Consider the following 20457-nt stretch of genomic DNA (forward strand, 5'->3'; position numbering starts at 1 on the left):
AGAAACTGCAGAAAGTGCGAGCGAACGAGCATTCGTCCCGCAATCGGTTTCTCCCGCTGCTCGTCTCCTTCTCTCCTTGTCAACGAACGACATCGTGCAATCGGTGCAATTCAGTGTTCAGTTCAGTGCGCCGAGAGTGCCGAGACCAGCCGAGACGGTGCAAAGCAAACACAGCAAACGTGGACGACGCGTCGCAGTTGCCGGGTCAGTGCCAGTTGCCAGTGGTGCGATATGGGAATGTGAAATGTGAGGATTGTGAGAGTGCGCGCTTCGTCCACGTCCGCGACCGCTGACCGCTGACCGCTGACCGCGTTACGCTTCGCGCGGCCGGAATGAAAGCGGTGTGGTTGTAAAGCAGATCCTAAAGGCAGGACTGGCAGGAGAAGGAAATTTGCGACGAGGTCGACAGGTTCCGAGTTCCGACGGGTCGTTCGCCCGGACGGGTGTCTGGGTCTCATCTGCACTCTCGTGAGTCGTGAGTCTCGTGCACCGTGCACCTGCCGCGTTCAGAACGAAGTGAGAAGCATATTCGCGTATAGAAGCGGGAAGAAGAGAAGCGATGATAGATCTGATCGATCTGCGATTTCGTCTAATTTCATTGTTTACATATGTCGCTCGCGCTACAACCGCTAGCTGGTATTGCAATATTTGCAATTTGAAAGAAGAAAAGACTGAAGAGGAGGGCAGAATCTGATGGAAGCTGATCGAAAGCAATTCATGAAGCAATTACGAATGTTTTATTGGCGTGATAATAACAACCGACGTCGACTCTGAAAAAAAAATAAATAAATAAAAACGGCAAGCAAAACACGATTATCAGGGCTTTCACTTTCGATTCCTTATCTTATCGGGGATCAAGATCGAATTACGTAATCAATTAACGTAATCGCGCCTTGTTACCGCGAGATTACGAAAAAAGAGCTTCCTCGCGCGAGAGCAGCCGGCGCGCAAGCGCGCGGCGGTCACACGCACACGACTTCCTCGGGGAGGAGAGGTCGTGTGACAGCGCCGGGAGAGCGACGAGCGACGGCGAGGGGAGCGAAGGAAAGAGAGACCGGAGCGAGCGAACGAGAGACATCGAGTTAAATGGAACCTGTTCTTCCGCTTGCCGCGTATCCGTGGCACGCGTCCGCACGTCTTCCGCGGCGCGCGACGTTCCGCCGGTGAGCCGAGCTGTCATTCCACGCGGACGGAGGGTAAATGGAGAGCCGCCAAATGCGGCTCCGTGACCACGCAGTCATCGCGGCCGAAAGGTGAGCGTCTCGTTTGTTGTCCCGGCGATAGGTATGTCGCAAGACTCGTCAATCAAGGCACATCGTCGGCATCGAGCGCGAATTTAGTGGCCCCCCCCCCCCGGCCGGGAGGCAAGGGCGCCCCGCGTGCGTCTCGCGACTGGACTACGCATATTTCTCAACGTTGCGAGAGACGTACGCTTGAAAGCCGCGAAATTATTATTAGATCACGCTCGTCGGATTGATAGCCCGCTTCCTGGTGCGTGTCGAGGTCAGGCCTCTTGTTTGTTTCCTAGCGAGAAAATGCGAGGGTAATACATGATGTCAGTATGTTTATTCATGAACGTGAGTAATTATGCAGTTAGCAGTAGTTAAAGATAATGCTTATGCTTGTTTTTGTTCGATGAGTTGTTATTATGTATCTTATATTAATATTTAACAGTCTTTATTATCTTATTGTGCTATTTTTTTTTTTTTGAAGGTCCGGATAGCTTTTAGAGGTTTCACATTAATGTTCTTTAACCTGTTCTCGATGTCATACGGAAATGGAATTCCCAATCTTTCTAGTTCACGATACGGTCTATCTCTAACCTCGTCGAATCTAATGCATCTTAAGTACAGTATGGTGTACCTACTCGTATCTAGAAACTCTGCTCTGCACTTTGCATTTTACATTTAGCGACATCTATGTATATACCCTTTTCTCGCGAAGGATTCATTTAAATTGTAGTGGTTAGCTCTTATATATAAACGATTAATTATTGTGATAAGTCCTCTTAATTAGTTGATCAAGTTTGCTGAGTCATACATGATTGTTTTCCTTAAAATGTAATACTCGTTGAAATATTTAATTTCTTTGAATCTTTCCTCTAGGTCTGACCTTTCTCCAGTTTTATTATAATTAAATTATACATTATATACATATTTACTCTATCCTCCAGTCTTTAATAGGTATATATAACTTGATTCTATCACTTATTTCTTCTGTCGCCTTCTCAGCTGATTCATCTGCTCGTTTCCTTTTATTCCTACCTGACTAGGGATTCATCTTATAATAATTTTATATACTTTTATCTACCTTAGATATAATATCTGCAATACAAAAGAATATCTTTTTATTTTACAGATATATTTATATTGGTAGACACTAAGATTATCATTGCACAGCGTTTTACAAGCACTTGGGCCCGGTTGCACCAACGTCACGTAATATTTAATCTTAGCTTAACTCACTCTTCGTCTCTTTCTAAGGGGACAGTTAGAAAGAGACGAAGAGTAAGTTAAGCTAAGGTTAAATATGTGACGTATTTGGTGCAACCGGGCCTTAGTGACTCAGTTAAAATCACATCGTTAGTCAGTCTTAATGACATTTTCTTGTATAAAGCTCAATTGGGTTTATTTCCATTCCTCATAATATTCTATTTAAAACTTTTAAAATATTGATAGCTTCATTCACTTTAATTGATCTGTTTATTAAATATGAATTGATTATCAAATTAAATGTATAATCTATCTAACAATTTAGCATGTTTTGTGCACCAGATTTCACTATCATCCATATTTTTATTTTCACTAAATTATTTATTTTTTCTGTCGTGTTAAAATCCACAAACTTAATTTCTTTCCAAAACTAGTCCTAGTTCTCTCAAGTTATTTCCTATTAATTCAACCACATCTTCCAATTCGGTTTTAACATAAATTTTTTTTATTAAGCGGTCTGATAGATCATGGCATACTTTCTTTGTAAACTTTTTGAATTTTTGCAATATCTTCAAAATTGAAGAAAATATAGTACACGAAAATGTGCTGTGACGTCATACCTTATATGCGAAATCTTTTGAAGTTGCCGTCATCAAAGAAACCTTAGCAAGCTATAACTTTCTCAAATTTAGGTTTTTTTTTTTTTTAATTCAAAAAGTACTAAAAATTGGCTTAGATTCTCTACATTAATTATGGATACCGCTTAATAAAAAAAAATGTTCAAACCGAATTCCTTTACTAATTATAGAGTTATTCCCTGTGACATATATATTACTATGGCTGCGGTCTACTTGACGCTACAAAATGCTTTGAAGCATTTCTCTTCTCTTTTCTTTTAATAAAGAAAGAAGAAGAAGAAGGAGAACGCTCCAAAGCATTTGTAGTGTCAAGTGGACCGCAGCCTATATCATCTGTGCATTGTAATACCTTTACATTATGTTTAATACTTTTGTGATGTCTTTAATATACATATAATGTGTATAATGTAAAGCTTATCACCCCTTGTGGCAATTCTTTAAAAATTATTTTTTTTTTATTGATTCCTCTCTAATTACAATATTATGAACTTCGTCTTTCTTTCTCTCAGCCGCTCGTTTACATAGAAGAATTTTTCATGAGCACCCTTCTTTCATTAACTTATCAACAAGGATAATCTCTCTTCACTGTATCATGCTGATGCTATGATAATTATATGGCATCTAAAAAAGCAGCCACAGTACTTGTGTCTTCCATTATTCCTATTTTTATTTCCGCTGTTATTCTACAAAGGCTATATTGTCTGTACACGACCTCCCTCTTCTGAATCTATCTTGATTTTTACTTCTCATTCTCAGCCTACCAGATTACTCTTTCCACTCTCTCAAATATTTTACATTTTACTCGTGCAGGATGATAACGTATTGATCTCATATTTTTTATTGGACTTAATAAAGACAGTTTAAAATGATCTTTTTTGAACTTAACTATTTTGTCAAAGTAGTTAAATAATTTTAATAACTCTTTCATAAAGTTAATACTCAAACTTTGTATTCGATCTGGTCTAAACTCGATGATGAGCTATCCGTCCGTCACATTTTTATACGCTCGTAATGATTCTTCAAACATAAAGCTATTTAAATCCTATATATTATTTCTTGAGATAGTTTCTTAACTTACTTTTCTTCTTTTCGGTCATAATATTTTCTTTTTTCTTTCTCCTTTATCTTTTTGTTCTCTTTTTACTTTATTTGAACGGTCTTCTATTATTATCCTTTTGTCGTTGTGATAATTTATCATCGAATGTGTACTTTTACAAAGATGTTCTCATCCTAGTTCAGATTACTTCTGTATTCCGTCTGGTTCTTTTTGGTTTACTTTGAGTCATTCTTTGGAATTCTTTATATATAAACTCTTTCTACTTCTGTCAGCTCTTAACAATATTCTTACTTCTCGAATTGATACGTTTCTTTCTGCCATTTTTAAAAATGGAAATTGAAATTGTATACCTGACATCTGTTATTTGTAGATTTATGATCCTCACTACAATTCACACAATTGATCACTTTTTCACATGCTCCATGGAATGCTTCTCCGCATATGATACATATTCCTGTAGATTTTCATAAAGTCTTAATATGTCCAAATTTAAAGCGATTAAAACATTACATTAAATAACAAAACAAGCCATTAACCCGTTAAATATTTTAAATTCCTCGGATAGGTCATTACCCTCCATTGTAATTAGTATCTCTTGAACGGTCGGTCTCGCTCCGCGCGTACTTGGCGCGAGACACTGCTGTGTCTCTTGATATGATGTATATACCCAGTTCTGATTTCCTTGCTAACTGGATTCATGTTTCTTCTCTTCATTCTTTCCAGTTGTAATCCCTTTAATGTTCTCCGTAGCCCCCACCAAAACATGCATGTATATCCATATCCCAGTCCAAGATGATACCCTTACATCATTCGACTCTATTGAGGATTGAATAAGAAATCTGTTATTTTTCTTTTCCTTCTTCTATATTGAAACACCTATTAGCTTCTACAATATTTTTAAGAAATATTTTTGACCTACTAAATCTGTCGTTTCTTATTTTTTTTCTATTCTATTCTATATATCTTTTCTTTGATCTATATTTTATATGTATATTAACATTAGCCTCTACTACTATGTCTCCTTTATGACCACTTTTAAATCTATTCTCTATGTATATTATTATTAGCCTCTATCTCCCTAGCCTCAATTTCTTCCTCATATCTTAATTTTCCTTTGTTAATTATCATTTTAACCTTATTGCACTGCCTCCGTTTTTTCCTACGTTTATCTAGCTCTTCGATTACCTTTACTTCTATAGAATTACGATAACTTACCTCTCTTTCTCAATACCTGTAATCGTAATCTCGTTTCTTTCAATCGAATCCTGATCTGCCTTTTGTTCTTGTTTCCTTCTTCCTTTTGATAATCTCTTTTAGCATTACATTCTCAGTTATGTTGTTTTTTCTCTCTCTTATGTTATCAAACATTTTTCCACCACACGATCTTGTACGTTTTATTTTTTAGTTATTTGAGTATTTTCGTTTGCTACCCAATAATTCTCTATATTTTATCGCGTTATCAAAAATTTATCATATAGGTACTTCCTTATCTACCACGATTCTTTGTTCATTTGTTACTAGATACGTGCTTATCAGACTCGGCTTTTCTCTTTCTGTCTCACCCAGTCTTTCTGTCTTTCTGTCTCACCATTTCCGTAACTGTTCTCTCTTTCTCCTACCTTTGTCGTCTTTGTCCTTCCTTCTAGACCTCTTTCTAGCTAGTTTTTGGACCTTCCTCCAATATATGGCTGGCTATATTATCGGGATTCCACTTTGAAACTGTCTAATTCTCAAGGAATCAGTTAAATATATCAATTTTTAGTCGAAATGTGATCGACAGAAATCTCGTTATACTATCACTAGGGCGCCTCCTATATCCTTTCACATTTAAAGACTTATTAATCACCCTATGCTTGTGATGTAGAAAGAAGGGTTAAATAAAACTGAAAGTGAATGCCTTCATGGCTGTTCCCTGGTTGTACTACACAATTCAAATGTTTTTAAACGTACGAAATTGAAACAGGCAAGATGGATGGTGTTTGTGTTGCCGTCGCAAACGCAGTTCTGGTTATTGATAAGGCTGATGCTAAGGTACCGCTGACCAATGACGTTCACCAGTATAAGCCAACACAGCTTTTATTAATGGTCTTTGTTATGGCAGCTGTGCCAGCGGTATCTCAAACGCGTATTGTGACATTCCTTGCCTATATTTTGGACAAAAGTATTATTTGTTTATAAATATATTGGAACTTAAACGGGAGAGGTATTCTGTATTGCAAAATGTCAATATACGCACTGTGAGGAGCAATGAATTCTGTGAAATTTGTTACCAATTCGCGGTCGAATGTTGAGGGACACATTAAAACTCAAGGTAAATCGTAATCGTTGCAAATACAGTGTTTTAAAACTGATGACATTCTCTTATTAGTATACGTGCTATTGTAACCAAATGTACCTTGCATACAGAAAGGTTTTTGTTCGCGTATTTAGATTATTTTCAGTTATTTAGACTGTTCCATATATTTTCCATATATTTCAATTTGTAGTTAATTTGCTAATAATATTTGTTAGTTCTTAAAAATTAATATAAGTGTTTTCTTTTTCCATATAGATGGACAGATCACGATTACTGCCCGTGGATTTACCTGCGATCACTGTCAACAACAATGGCAGTGTTAAAGGCAAGGCATCTTTTGTTCGGCGATTGGCAATAGGATTTGTGATTCTATCAGCCATTTTAGGCCTTTTATATGTGCCAGCGTATCACTCCGCTCAGAGTCCATTCTCAAGCTTAAGTGACACTCCATCCTCTGCAGAACCTCTTGGCAACTCCCGTTTGATGGCATCCGTGGGTACGCATCTATTGTTTAACATCCTTTAGTCACGATAACACAATTTTCATAAACTTTAAGAATATATAAGTATATAAATGTATATTAAATAGAGTATAATAAAAAGTATATTTTAAAATACTTTATAATCTGATTGCTACATCCTTGGACATATATTTGATATTGATGTATAATTACGATTTAGTATAATATGATATAAAACAGTGTTTTTTTATGATACAATAATATTAAAAAAGTAACACATTTTACATGGTCTAAAAGAAACTGACGCAAATAATTAATTTACAGCACAATTGCCTGGATGGTCATATAACACATCAAGAGATCTCTGTGTTTATATTCACCCGGAGAATAATACATCGATTCTCAGTCCTACTGGCATCTGTTCACTACCGCCATACCTGCTAATAATTATATGCTCGGCAGTCGCAAATCAGGAGGCCCGCGCTGCTATTAGGAATACTTGGGCCAATAAATATAATTTAGACAATTTGTACAATTCTACAGTAAAAATAGCATTTTTACTAGGAAAAAGTGACAATGATACACTCAACGTAAGTATTCTTTACAATTTTATTCCTGTATAGAGAATTACTCTTACAGTATGTTAATTTATAGCGTTTCTTTTTAGAATTTGATTGTTGAGGAAAGTTCTCAGTACAATGATATTGTGCAAGAACGTTTCTTTGATACATATAACAATTTGACGCTAAAGTCGGTCATGATGCTGAAATGGGTGACGTCGAATTGCTATCAAGCTAAATACCTCATGAAAACGGACGACGACATGTTCGTAAATATTCCCTTGCTTCTGCAAACGCTGCGCTCGAGAACGCAAGCGGAGATTCTCCTAGGTTCTCTCATTTGTAACGCTAAACCGATAGTGGATCCCAAAAACAAGTGGCAAGTATATCCTTTCGTCACTATTATTTAGCAGGACGTTATGGAAAAATAATTTAACACAAGCAACAATTTTAATTACGTAGGTATACACCCAAGTATATGTACTCGGAGAAAACATATCCAAACTATTTATCAGGCACAGGATATGTTATGAGTACGGATATTGCGTCTAAGTTATATCAAGCAGCATTGGTAACACCGTTGCTACACTTGGAGGACGTATACGTCACGGGTTTATGCGCGAGACGTGCGAAAGTCCGACCCGTCAACCATCCTGGATTCAGTTATATACCTCGCAAAATAGATCCCTGTGTGCTTAGGAACGCTATTACCACGCATAAGGTTAACGCGTCCAATATGTATGTGATTTGGGTAAAAGTGAATGATACTAGCATTCCATGCAGCAATCGTACTCGTACCGATAGAAAACCAATTGTTCTGAGCAGAAGTGGGAGAAATGCCGGCTATTACGTCTTTAAAAGAAAAACTATAAACAAGTGCGTTTAAATATACTTCTGATAATATTGATTCTATACATTATAAGACTAATTTTTTATCGAGCTTCCTGCTGAACGCGAGTGGAATCAAATAGATGAGAGGAATGGTGATGAGAGGAAGCTATGAATCTCGCAATTTTTCAGAGCTTTAAGGAAGTTTTCTTCGATTCCTTACGAAACTAATTATTTATTTACGAATCTCTTTGCAAACATCGAAATATTGTCGATTGCTTCCTATTATTATGCAGCTTTATAAATATACTTATGCAGCTTATGGATTTCATCATAAAAGATGTAATTCAGATTTCGAAGTGATAAGATCAGTTAATTTTCGCAAATCTTCGATTCTGTCAGGCTGTGTCCAATTTCTATTAGTTTAATATTAAGTCACAATTAATATTAAGTCCTTTAAGTTTCACACAAGTAAGACTACAGCCAATTTGCACTGATTGTCTAACCGTCGTCCATCGGTTAACGGTTCACTGTCTTTTTACGAATTATGATTTCGCGTGTAGTATAAGTGGAAACAGAAAGTTTAATTGATTAGTATATATATTGACGTTAACCGACATCGGTGCAATTGGTACTATACGTGGAGCGATCGTGACAAATGACACTGGAGGTTTTGTATATTTTTCTATTTAAACCAAAGTAGTATTTAAGGATACGCTGTCAATTAGACCTTTTACATATTTTACATTATCTTTTTCGCCTCTTTATGTAAAATATGAAGAGAAAAAGACATGAAAATGGCAAGATCTGAAACATAGTGTTACGCCCGCGCTTTTAGGTTTGAGCCGAATCGAACTGTTAGTGGAAAAAAACGAAGTGTTCTCTTGATGATAAACCGTTGTCTGTAAACGAACGCTCTAAAGATTTCGTACCAAGGGTCCTATTCTCGAAAAATATCGCATACGATATTTTAGGAATGTTACTAGAAAATCACACTTTGCAAGTGTGCTATTGGTTGCAGAGTGTGATATTTATGACATATCGTATGTGATATTTTTCAAGAATAGGGCCCCTGAGACTTTTAGGGAGAAACACAGACTTTTGCATAACGCATAATATACAAACATAAGAAAATTGATTGGTCCATTTCTTCATGCACATGTATATGGACCAATCAATTGTCTTATGCTTACGCATTATGCATTATGCAAAAGTCTGTGCTCCCCGCTTTATTCTTGAAATATTTGCGCCAATGGCCAATTGCGAATAATCGCATTTAAAAATTCCCTAGAACGGTAATAATCTCCGTGACAATTGCAATGAAGCGTATACGCATTTTTTTCTTCATAATGTTTCAAATGTTATGTAATATGTTTTTAAAGAAACGTATACGTATTTAATGAGTGTAATAAAAAACAAAAGTTCTCAAAACAAAGCGCAACGCCATATTAAAATTAAATATCAGTTCTAATAAATTGTAATACAAGCTCTAATAATTAAAAAAAAATTTCATACGAGACCAGACTTCTTTTGAGCTGATAGAAATATATTTTATTTAATTATGTCATTTAAATAAAACCAAAGCAAGAAATTTAATACAAATTGTTGAATTATATTTAGTTTTTCAAATAAGAATATCAGCGATAGATTCCATAATTAAAGCAAGTATTATAAAATAATATAATAATGAAATAAATATTATATAAAAGCTTATTTGTACATAGGTTATGATAGCATTACGTTTTTTGCAAGTGGAATCATACAGGACTACACGATTGCCCTCTATGCGCTGTATATATTTGTCCAATATTTATAAAAAAGATTATATAGTTTTCCGACGTTGCCCCAAGTATATAATTCAATACATAATTGAAAAGCGTATACGTTTCTTAATGCGAATACCGTAAAAGAATGTTCAAAAATATCATTTTGGAAGCATATACGTATTTCGACCATTCGATACATATGTAATATTGTGAGTGAGTACGCAAGAATAGAGCCCATAAGCCGTCAAGTGGTACAGATGTTCTCATTACTTTACGTGAGATTTGTAATTCAGCTGCGAATAAATTTGTTCTCCGAAGCTGTCAGTTTTCACTGCTCGGAGTGCGCGGGCGTAATTAAAAGAGAGGTGACGCGAGTGCGAAAACACGTGCGAGTCTCACATGCGGGCGTAACATTTTTGGAGGCTCGAGTCTATGAGGAATTCGAATCTAGGACCTCTCGCGATACGATCTACGAGGAAGAAGAATATTACTGTGTCATGAACAGTTTTTTTCGAGTGTTAGACTTTTCGATTGTCACTTCCTAATGCCATTTAAATGGTACATTTATCTATGTAACGTAAATGTAAACAATTTTCCAAAAAGCATGATTTTGTTATGATCTACAAAAATTGACAGTTGAATACCTTGTTCAAATATCTGTAGCCGAAAGTCACAGGGAAACAAAGTTTCCTTTATTTTAATAATACAAATAATGCTGTTGCTTCCACGTACTTATGCGAAATTATTTAGGAATGTAATAGCATTATATAATATTATTAATCTACATATTTCAGAAACTCTTAAATAGCCTTATGTTTTTCTATAATATACAAATTAGGTATGAAAAAATTGCTTCCTCAATTTAGTAATATAAGAATGTAAATATTTATTTTCTATTTAAACAACAAAATAATGACTTGTGCTCATGACTTGATTTGAGGATTCCATCTCTCATTCGTATTTTTAAATAAAGTTGATCTTTTAAATTTATTGGTATTCCAATTAATATTAATAAAAAGTTTTGTAACGTAAAAGTATTGTGTTAATTATATTTCATTATGATTCGTTTTACATTTTTGCTTTAGATAATTAAAAGAATATAATCATACTTTAAAATTAAGATATGTTGTTTTTACTTGTTAATTTTGCAAAAACCGAGCGTCATTGCATTCATTGCATTCGTGTAGATTTCCCCAGGAAGACTTTGTTAAGAATGACGTTTATTTAAAATACATTTTATAATTAAATATTTTCTTTATGTGTCTTTAAGAAACAATGTTCAAGATACAAAAGAGTCTCCGTGTTTTTTAGTCCACACATTTTTACATTAATAAAATTATATGAATATGAATATGCATTTTGCAGAGATAAAAACAAATTTTTCTCTAAAACATTTATTCAACTTTGGTATATTCGAATTGAACTATTTTGTATGCGTGTGCTTTTTAGTATTATTTCCGCAAAACACGGGAATTGCGTATGAATTTTATATATTTATGTGCATATTTATATACTTTTATTACAGCTTGTGGATTTGATTTTTCTTCAAAAGCAAGTTCCAGATATATGTATACAAATTACACTGGTTTTAATCAATTCCAACAATTATATAACGGAGCGTTTATCGAAAACGAAATAAACGAACATCAAATGATATTGTAGCGCGGCAAAGCTTTTGTTCCAATTAAAAAAAAATTTAATATTCGTAAATGTTAGATCGCAGTATAGTTTGCAATCCATGATAAAATTTATTTATTGATTGAAAATTTGTTTAATGAAGCCGCACTGCGATATTAAAAAAAATATATTATACTATAAAAAGATAGTGATAGACCATTAAGATAGCTGTTAAGTGCTTGACGATATAGCCTAACACTTGCTAGAATCTCTGATCCGAATTCGGGTAGGAACTTGTTATAATTTAGTTTAAGTATAATTTGAAATTTGTAATACACCGCGTATATCGTTTAATGTTGCATCAGGATGATTAAGAAATTGAAATGGCGAAGGAGTTTGCGGGGGTAGTAAAATCACTGTTGTATGCTTCAAGATTGCATTCCATGATCCATGACGATGAGATGTTCGTAACTTAGGGTGAAAATGTTTGAAATGATTCTATGGAATACCCTAGTGGCCTTAGAAAATTTATTTCATTTTATAACAATAGATCTGTGACGCTGAATTTTTTTACCATTAGTCTCTGCTAAGCCATTGTAATATTCGGTGCTATGCGACATCTGAACGCGAGTGTTGGCGAGCTGTAATATAATTATTGATATATATTTGCGAAAAATACATTACACAAATGTAATACAATATACTATCATTTTACAACTTCCGTCACTCTTCACGTGAAACATAAAAGTCAGCCGAAAGATACACCTCTTTCCCTTTTAGAGATACATGGATACATCAATTTCGACGGTCGTATATGAAACATAAGTTAGATAAATCATTTTATATCATATTATAGTATCAATACGCTGTTTAGTATCAATCTCTGCGTTTCTAACGCTTTTAAAAAAGGACATCGATTCGTACGTTTGACTAAATGTAACAACAGGGATTGCTGCATAAGATGAATGTAAATATTGTTATGTTGCATTTCGAATAAAAAACAAAAAGAACTTTGATGCAAATATTATTTATTAAAAATACATATATCAAATGAGTGTTTTACGCACGCGCATTCGTTTTACGTACATAGGAACTTTGCTTACAACGCTAATCTTAATAATATAAACTTCCGAGTTTTACATGCATTTTTTTTACGACTGACATTTACAATCAAGTACGATGTATGTATCATCGCGAATACACTTTTATATCGATTTAATGTGTGAATTGTAATTGTGCAACGAAATGTTTCAATATAACTTCAACTTGTAACTGTTACTACCGATTTTGTTTGACGTTTCAAAATTTTGGCCGTTCAAGACATTTTAAAATTAATATTAATTTTTTTAGATCAGAATGAAGTACATGAATTTGCAGAATGTAACCATTACAAATATCATGATAAAGATAGAGCATTATTTACGTTGAAATTATAATTAATATTAACTATACATAATATTTATGAAATATTGTTCATTATTGAAGAGGCAATCGCAGATCCGCTAACATTTATTTTTCATGAATTATAAGACAATTTACATAAATTATAAACTTGTATAACTAAATACACATCTAAAATATTATCGAAAATAATGATTAATGCAATTTAATAAATTCCTATAGTAGAAAAAATTTGTATATACATCTAGCATTGCAGTATTATATGTATATAAAATAAAAGATTAAAAATGGAGCACGGAATGTACTATAAAAATAAAAATCAGATCAATTTTTGTTAGAATTGCATGATTAACGAGCGAATAATTCAATGAATAAGTGCTAAATAGTCATATCCATATTTTTTATCAGTTATGTATAATTTACAGACTATTATTAGACATTTTTTTAAGGCAGTCAAGTTATTTCTACACATCATTTTTGTAATTTATATGTTAAAAATATCTTGAAATTATAAAAGCAAAAGTATACATACAAAAAGTTACTTAATTATTCGAGTATTGTTTTATTTTATTTTTGGTTTTCCTTTTTTTATTTTTAAACAGATGTGCGGTGAGTTTGAGTGGGTTTTTTTTTAATGGTATCTGCCTTTACCTCTTCGGTAAGACTGAACGACGTTAAATCATTTATTACAGAATTTACCTGATGGTTGAAACATCCACGCCTTACTACTGAGGCGATAATTTCCCCCAACCGTTTCTTACACCGTCTCTTACTTTCTTTCTTTAATTTATGGTTACTAATGAGTTGGCATTTCAAACGGTCTTCCCGGTCTGGATGTTTCCAGTTCTCAAATTCTTCAGTTCTGTAAATTCTAGGTGAACAAGTATCACTGACAAGAGACAAAGAAACCTCGTCACCGCGCGACGTGACCCTAACATTTTTGATGGCATCGTCAAACATCTTTTCCCGCCAGGGATTGGTCTCGCTGTATCCTATACCCTCTTTATTCTGAGCTGTCGCGAGTTTTACAGGTTCCGTTATGCCGCATTCCTTTGCGGCATAAAGGAGCTCTTTACGGAGTCCTGGCAATTCACCTACCACACCGAGTTTTAAAACGGGATGGTTTTCAGGAATATCTAGTTTTAAAGCGTCCCATCTTAAATTTCGCATCGAATATCGATCATAATCTTGCTTCTCTGCATCTAAATCGATTATGCAGTCTTTACATCGCTTATCTGTCACTTTGTTTCCCTCGATACTATTTGTCAATTCCGGACTTAATTCTATTTTATGCCCAACGCTGTCCTTCTCATTTACACTTTTTCCGCTTTGTAATATATTAATTAATGTATTCATTCTAGACCTTCTTTCTTTAAATGAATTTGATACCCGAGATTTATTACCGTGGACTTCTGGACTTTGAGACATTGTTACCTGGCCTGATGTATCCGTCGCTAAACAAGTCAACAGCGTGCTTTTATCTACTTTTTTCTCTTTGTTTTTCTTCATCTTTTGGCAAAGCGTCCTAATCTTCGGAAAGTCATGCCTTTCTTTCTCTAAATTACAAGCGCCTAGTCGTGTCGCTAGCATATGTATTCTTTTTTTATCTTTCTTCTTTCTGGTTCTGGACTTGCCGGACATCCAATTTCCATCAAATTGCAATATGCTTTCAATGCTATCTATTTCATGCTCCTTCTCCTCCACGTCTGATTCTACATTCGTCTTCCTATAGCTCGTGTCGTTCTCCCTGGTCAGAGTTGTATCTGATAGAGACTTATTTAAAAGTATTCTATCCTGCTCCGCGATCCTTTCCAATTTTCCACCTGATGACGTAAGATTGTGTCCCGTTGTTTCGTCCATCATTTCGCCGAAACATATTGAAGTTGTCTGATCGAGAGGAGGTTTCCTCATTAATATAGGCCTTGTAAATGTATCACAGCTATACGGGTTTGTAAGCGTAAGCTTTTGGTCATCGAATGTGACCTCTGACTTTACAAATGTTTTCCAGTCATTCCAGTTCTTAGTGTAACGTCTAGGTGTAAATTTTCTCCCACTGATCATGCATTCGCCTCCAAGGCGCGAAGCGTCCGTATCACTGACAACAGACAAAGAAACCTCGTCACCGTGCGACGTGACCTTAACATTTTTGATGGCGTCGTCAAACATCTTTTCCCACCAGGGATTGTTCTCGCTGTATCCTATACCCGCTTTATTCTGAGTTGTCGCGAGTTTTACAGGTTCCGTTATGCCGCATTCATCCTTACCGAGTCCTTTTCCTGTATTACGGAAAGAAAACAGTTAACAGACAAATCTTTAAATTCGTTTCTGCATCTCTCGTTACCGTGCGTCACGGATAGCCAGATGAATAATTAAGAAGATATTTAAAAACTCTCGTGAATAATCAAGGATATAAAAAAAAAAAGGGAACGGGAGCGGTGATCGAGAATGCAGCGACGAGACGAACAAAACATTCGGGAGTTACGTATCGTCCATCCGCCATGTGGGGAAGGGATAATGCGCCGCAAAGTTCGGGCCGAAAAGAATCGCACCATACCTTCCGTCCAACCGCATTTCATCATCATCTCTCTCGCGCGGGACGGGACCATCCTCGCGATCGTAGAGGTGGGCAATGAGTTTTGTTGCGTGATTCACGTGATTGCTTAGGTGGCCAAGTTGTCGGATGTATGTACTTATGTATACTTCGTCTTCGTCTCGTGCATTATCAATTATTACCTACTCGACCATGCTAGATGCTAGGCTACGTTTCCATTTAACGAACCACGTTGCACTTGCAGTGTGCACGCACTGCACGCGCACCACGGCTGCCAGTGAACTATAAAGGCTCAGTCACAATGAGAGGAATAAGGAATAAAGATAAAGGAATTAGGAATAAGGCATATTGCATCTCACTTTAATGTACGTGTACTGAAGTGAGATGTGACATTCCCTTATTCCTTATTCCTTATTCCTTTATCTTATTCCTTATTCCTCTCATTGTGACTGAGCCCTAATATGCTATAAGAATACTAGCACAGATTTAATCTGTGCCCGCGGTAGCCAATCAAATTTGTCAACTTCTGCCACGCGTTTATGTATGTACACATACATACATACTTTTTATGTACATACTTAAAACACATAACCTAAGAAATTACATAACCTGAAAGGAAACGTTGAAGATACGTAGGGTGCGTTCCTTTTGGGCGCTCACGCGCTCACACGCGCTGTAAGCATCGCTCTATCTTCGTTTGATATTCGATGTGCAACGAAGATAGAATGATGCTTACAGCGCGTGTGAGCGCCTGAGCGCCCAAAAGGAACGCAGCCCTAGTCATCATCCAGTGACATAAAAAAGAAAAATTAATAAATTAAATTAATATTAAAGATGCAAGATTCGAATAAAGAAAATGAAAATGATGACGTAAGTATATATATACAAAAAAGTAATTTTTTTATATAAAATAAATTCTATTTAATCAAAATAACTAAATTTTATATGAATTTCTTTTCTATATATAGACTAATAAATTAAAGTATATATTTTGAAACGTAAAAGAATATTTTAAGTATTTTAGAACAATATTACAACTTGTGAGATATATATGCTATTTCTAATGTTTTGTAGGGATTTGACCTCGTACTCATACCAGCCTGGATGTACGAAACCCACGGTCGTGAATACGATCGCCTGGATGGCGAAACCCATGGACCTAGACCCCCCAGGTGTCCTGAGTGTCGACGATTTCATCCTTTATTTTCTGACCCAGTTTTGCAACATGCTTACATGTTATGGTTTAAAAACTTATAAACAATAGTGAATATATCTAGATATATAAAGAATATATGCGAGGCTACATATTTTTTGTATTTTGAAAAACATATTTAGATATAATCATTTTGCCAAGGTACAGATCCTTCATTATTAAAGTATGTACAAAATTTTTCCCTTATTTCTATACTTGATTTATAGTACTCATATATGATCCTGTACGAATTTCACGATAGGCAGTACAAAAATCATTATGATCTACATGATCAATTATACTTGCAGATATATTTTCATTAGTGTTTATGTCTTGCTTTCTTAACCAATTATGCAAGCACACAATGGCTTGCACAATTTTTTCTGCAGTTTCGACTTTACTGATTATTGGTTTTCTTAATATTTGCCACTGAGAGGCAAGAATACCAAATGTATTTTCAATAGTGCGCGCCGCCTGGCACGGCTCAATCGGTAGTTAAATATATTTTTTTCTTTATTTAATCCGCCCCTTCCTGGATATGGTCGCAACAAATATTCCTTCAAAGGGAATGCTTCATCTCCAACGAGGCAATATGGTAGTATGGGACCATTTTCAAAAACAGGGAAAATTATATTTCTTACATTTTTTTGGGAAATTTTATTGTCATTTTAATTTTGTGTTGTGTGGGGGGCGAAGCCTCCCACGACCCCCCCACCAGGACCCCACTTTTATATCTTATATTTTATTTCTTTCCATTGTGCGTTATGTTTAATTATTATTTCTAACATTTAATATATATTCTTATTAAACGCGTACATACGTCATCAGCTATGTGATTATGGTTCCGAATTCCGACTCGTATTCTGATTTGCTGATGTCATCCAGAGTTTGGAACTATATATTATTTATATATACATATTTTTAAATAAAAGATTTAGTGAAAAATAATTCAATAATTTCAAGTGAAAAATAAACAAAATTTTTAAAATTATTATTATTACTATCTTATTATATTCTCCTAATAATTTAACAATCTATAAAAACTAACTCAAATTTTTGAGTTTAAACTTTAACGGTACGAATTGTAGAATATAAAATTTTAGGCATTTCCGATACTTTATTGATTTTTTGGCAATTAAATTAGTTTGTAATTAACCACAGTAAAAAAGCGTCAAGAGCAGCTTACATTCGTATAGATAAAAAGGTATTTATTTTATATTCGACAGACTCACCTTATCAGAGATTACTGTCTGTTACCGGAAAAAGGATTTACAGATCGCCGGAATAAGGCGGCACAAGTTGAATCGTTTTAGCATTTCTCATGTGAGTCCGACTATTTTATAGATTATTTAATTAATAATGAAATAGATTGACACAAAGCTTGTTTTTATAGCAAAATATGAACAACAAAGTTTTGATCAAGGCCTTATTCTTTCATTTTATGTGTTTTTGGCCATTTTATTATTTCACGTCTGTAATAAAAGAGGTAGAAGAACATGTTTGAAATAAGCGACAATTCATATCGATGTCGCATGATACATTACCGCTGTAACATCTAACAAAAATATAAGATTGAGAATATAAACATATATGTATAAGCAGCAATGGGAAAAACGGGAAAAACTCTGATGTTCTGTCCCGGTGGAGAATATAAAAAAATACTATACTCTAACAATATCGTGTACCGTACCGGTATTCATGCAAGAACGTTGCAGTCGGGAACGTCTCAGAATTCTAAACTGACGATATGTTGTATTTAGTTATTCTTGGGGAGAAGATTTGCTGTTACGTTAGATACGACGATAAAAATATTGACTTATTGCCGGTATATTTTTACGTTCTTCGTTTCTGCGGTGTATGGAAAGAACCTAAGGATAGCAACTTAATAGAGTAGGCTTTTTCAACATATAAAAATAATGAATAAAGATATAACTTATGGATTAGTAAAAAATACTAATTATAAGTAAGGTCGATAAGAGGCCATGGCAAAGATCAGAAACATTGTCATGAGTATAAAATATTTTAAACGTTGAATTTAAAATAAACGCAACAATTAGTTGATGATTAAAAAAAGATGTTAAAAAACTTATTCTTTGTTTGGATGCGAGAATACATTAGTCCTATGAGTTCAATGAACCTATCAATTATAGTTAAAACATATATAGTTTAAATTAATTGTGTAATCCAGCAATGTAAAAAGGCCAAAAGCCTAGAAATAAAGATGGTTAATATTTTTCACTTTTGAGAGATTCTTCGAAGAAATTTTTACCGAAGCAATTTTCTCTTAATTGTTTCCTTAGTAAAATAATTGAATGTGTGCCTCAAGAATAAAATATTCCTTGCAATAAACCCATAATTTTACAAATTCCTGTTTCACGATTTTATTTTACGTTAGTCACACTTTACGGTTTCAATATTTATAACGTAATGTAGTGTAGAAGGAATCTTTTTCAAATAAGTGATAACTTGCTGACATTGAAGACTCACACGACATTTTGCCATCGGGTTACATCAGCTCATGAGAATATAAAATCAAGAGTAAGAATGCGAACAGTAATGGGAGATGTCCGTATGTTTTGTTCTGATGGACAGTATTAAAAGATAATGCACCCTCTCTAACAATACCTGTATTTATAGACAGGTATTGTTATTAATCTAAGAACATTGTCGTCGGGAATGTCTCCAGCAGCTCTGAACAGACGACATACTATGCTTTGCGATCGTCGAGGGAAGATTTGCTGTTACGTTAAACGCTCTACGATAAAAATATTTAAATATAAACTTATTGCCGGTGCACTTTTACGTTCTTCGTTTCTGCGGTGTGTATGGAAAGAACGTTAGAATAGCAACTTGACTTCACGCCGCGCTTTGTCAGTTTCTGCTACAGATAAAATAATTTTAACGTTAAGCTAAAATAGACCTAGTAATTTTGTTAATAGTTATTTGTGTAACAAGTGAGGTAAGATGAAAATTCCCGAGTGCGGAGTTTACGCACGAGCCGAAGGCGAGTGCGATCACCCGCACGAGTGTCCAATTTTCAACCCGCACGTGTTACACACCCTATTTTATATCACACGTGCGCGTGACACACGCGTAATGGGCCACTTTCCACGCCCATGTGATATAAAAATACTTACGTCGCCATCGAGAAATTCGCGGAATGCGTGAGGCATCACATTTCGTTATACAACATCGTACACAAAATACAATCGTTATTTATGTGAATTATCGCCGTTGTGTTCTTCTTCAACCTTTTCACTCTCTAAAAATAATTGCAAAACTGAAAATATACTTGCAGTTTATTCGGCGCGCTTTTGCAGATTCACGACTTATTATTATTTTCTATTGCCGCACTACTGAACTAGTGCAGTAAGTTAGAGTGAAACAAAATATACTTATCCCACTCTAACTTATTGCACCAATGTGCACTAGCTCAGCGGCAATAGAAAACAGACTTATATATATTCTCCTCACAAAATTTCCAGCTGCTCGTAGTGCTCGTCGCAGGTTTCTTGAGCGACGTTTGAAAAAGAACCTGTCACATACACACAGCAATAGTAGTAATGTTTTAATATCCCTCACTCTCAGTATATATTTCTTCGTGCATTTGATATTACATATAAGTGCACACATTACGTAAGTTCATAATTTAAAAAATG

General features: G+C 34.9%; 2 protein-coding genes and 3 long non-coding RNA genes across 8 annotated transcripts; 2 read left to right on the top strand and 3 right to left on the bottom strand.

Annotated features, from left to right (window-relative positions):
• The first annotated feature begins 172 nt into the window (after nt 1-172).
• LOC139812977 (beta-1,3-galactosyltransferase 1) lies at nt 173-12665 on the top strand. Of its 2 annotated transcripts, none has more exons than XM_071778180.1 (5): nt 173-1253; nt 6679-6919; nt 7208-7473; nt 7551-7822; nt 7906-12665. In XM_071778180.1, the coding sequence occupies exons 2-5, from the start codon at nt 6679-6681 to the stop codon at nt 8327-8329; spliced, it is 1203 nt and encodes a 400-aa protein (XP_071634281.1). In that variant the 5' UTR covers nt 173-1253; the 3' UTR covers nt 8330-12665. The 2 variants fall into 2 exon arrangements, with proteins under 2 accessions (XP_071634281.1, XP_071634280.1); XM_071778179.1 differs by lacking the exon at nt 173-1253 and adding an exon at nt 6023-6438.
• On the bottom strand, nt 2174-5991 carry LOC139812991 (uncharacterized). The gene is made up of 3 exons (XR_011732006.1): nt 5343-5991; nt 4149-4943; nt 2174-2324 (listed from the first exon to the last, which is right to left on the bottom strand). It is a non-coding gene; the product is annotated as an uncharacterized lncRNA (long non-coding RNA).
• On the bottom strand, nt 12666-16013 carry LOC139812975 (uncharacterized). 2 transcript variants are annotated; one of them, XM_071778175.1, is made up of 2 exons: nt 15610-16013; nt 12666-15331 (listed from the first exon to the last, which is right to left on the bottom strand). In XM_071778175.1, exons 1-2 carry the CDS (start codon nt 15659-15661, stop codon nt 13650-13652), a joined length of 1734 nt encoding a protein of 577 aa, XP_071634276.1. In that variant the 5' UTR covers nt 15662-16013; the 3' UTR covers nt 12666-13649. The 2 variants fall into 2 exon arrangements, with proteins under 2 accessions (XP_071634276.1, XP_071634277.1); XM_071778176.1 differs by lacking the exon at nt 15610-16013 and adding an exon at nt 15397-15535.
• A 370-nt stretch (nt 16014-16383) lies between these two features.
• LOC139812988 (uncharacterized) lies at nt 16384-18321 on the top strand. The gene is made up of 3 exons (XR_011731999.1): nt 16384-16476; nt 16681-18121; nt 18192-18321. It is a non-coding gene; the product is annotated as an uncharacterized lncRNA (long non-coding RNA).
• On the bottom strand, nt 17465-20422 carry LOC139812990 (uncharacterized). 2 transcript variants are annotated; one of them, XR_011732005.1, is made up of 3 exons: nt 20273-20399; nt 19936-20060; nt 17465-19679 (listed from the first exon to the last, which is right to left on the bottom strand). It is a non-coding gene; the product is annotated as an uncharacterized lncRNA (long non-coding RNA). The 2 variants fall into 2 exon arrangements; XR_011732004.1 differs by having other exon boundaries at nt 17465-20060; nt 20273-20422.
• Nucleotides 20423-20457: the final 35 nt, after the last annotated feature.

The sequence above is a fragment of the Temnothorax longispinosus genome, chromosome 5 (assembly GCF_030848805.1).
Source record: "Temnothorax longispinosus isolate EJ_2023e chromosome 5, Tlon_JGU_v1, whole genome shotgun sequence".
In the NCBI taxonomy this organism is placed as follows: domain Eukaryota; kingdom Metazoa; phylum Arthropoda; class Insecta; order Hymenoptera; family Formicidae; genus Temnothorax; species Temnothorax longispinosus.

Coding starts and splice junctions, on each gene's coding strand:
- LOC139812977 (XM_071778179.1), top strand. CDS start 6,412: ATGTTGAGGGACACATTAAAACTCAAG. Junction 6,439..6,678: donor GGGACACATTAAAACTCAAG/GTAAATCGTAAT, acceptor TTTTCCATATAG/ATGGACAGATCACGATTACT. Junction 7,474..7,550: donor GTGACAATGATACACTCAAC/GTAAGTATTCTT, acceptor GTTTCTTTTTAG/AATTTGATTGTTGAGGAAAG.
- LOC139812975 (XM_071778175.1), bottom strand. CDS start 15,661: ATGGTCCCGTCCCGCGCGAGAGAGATGATGATGAAATGCGGTTGGACG. Junction 15,332..15,609: donor GAAATGCGGTTGGACGGAAG/GTATGGTGCGAT, acceptor TCCGTAATACAG/GAAAAGGACTCGGTAAGGAT.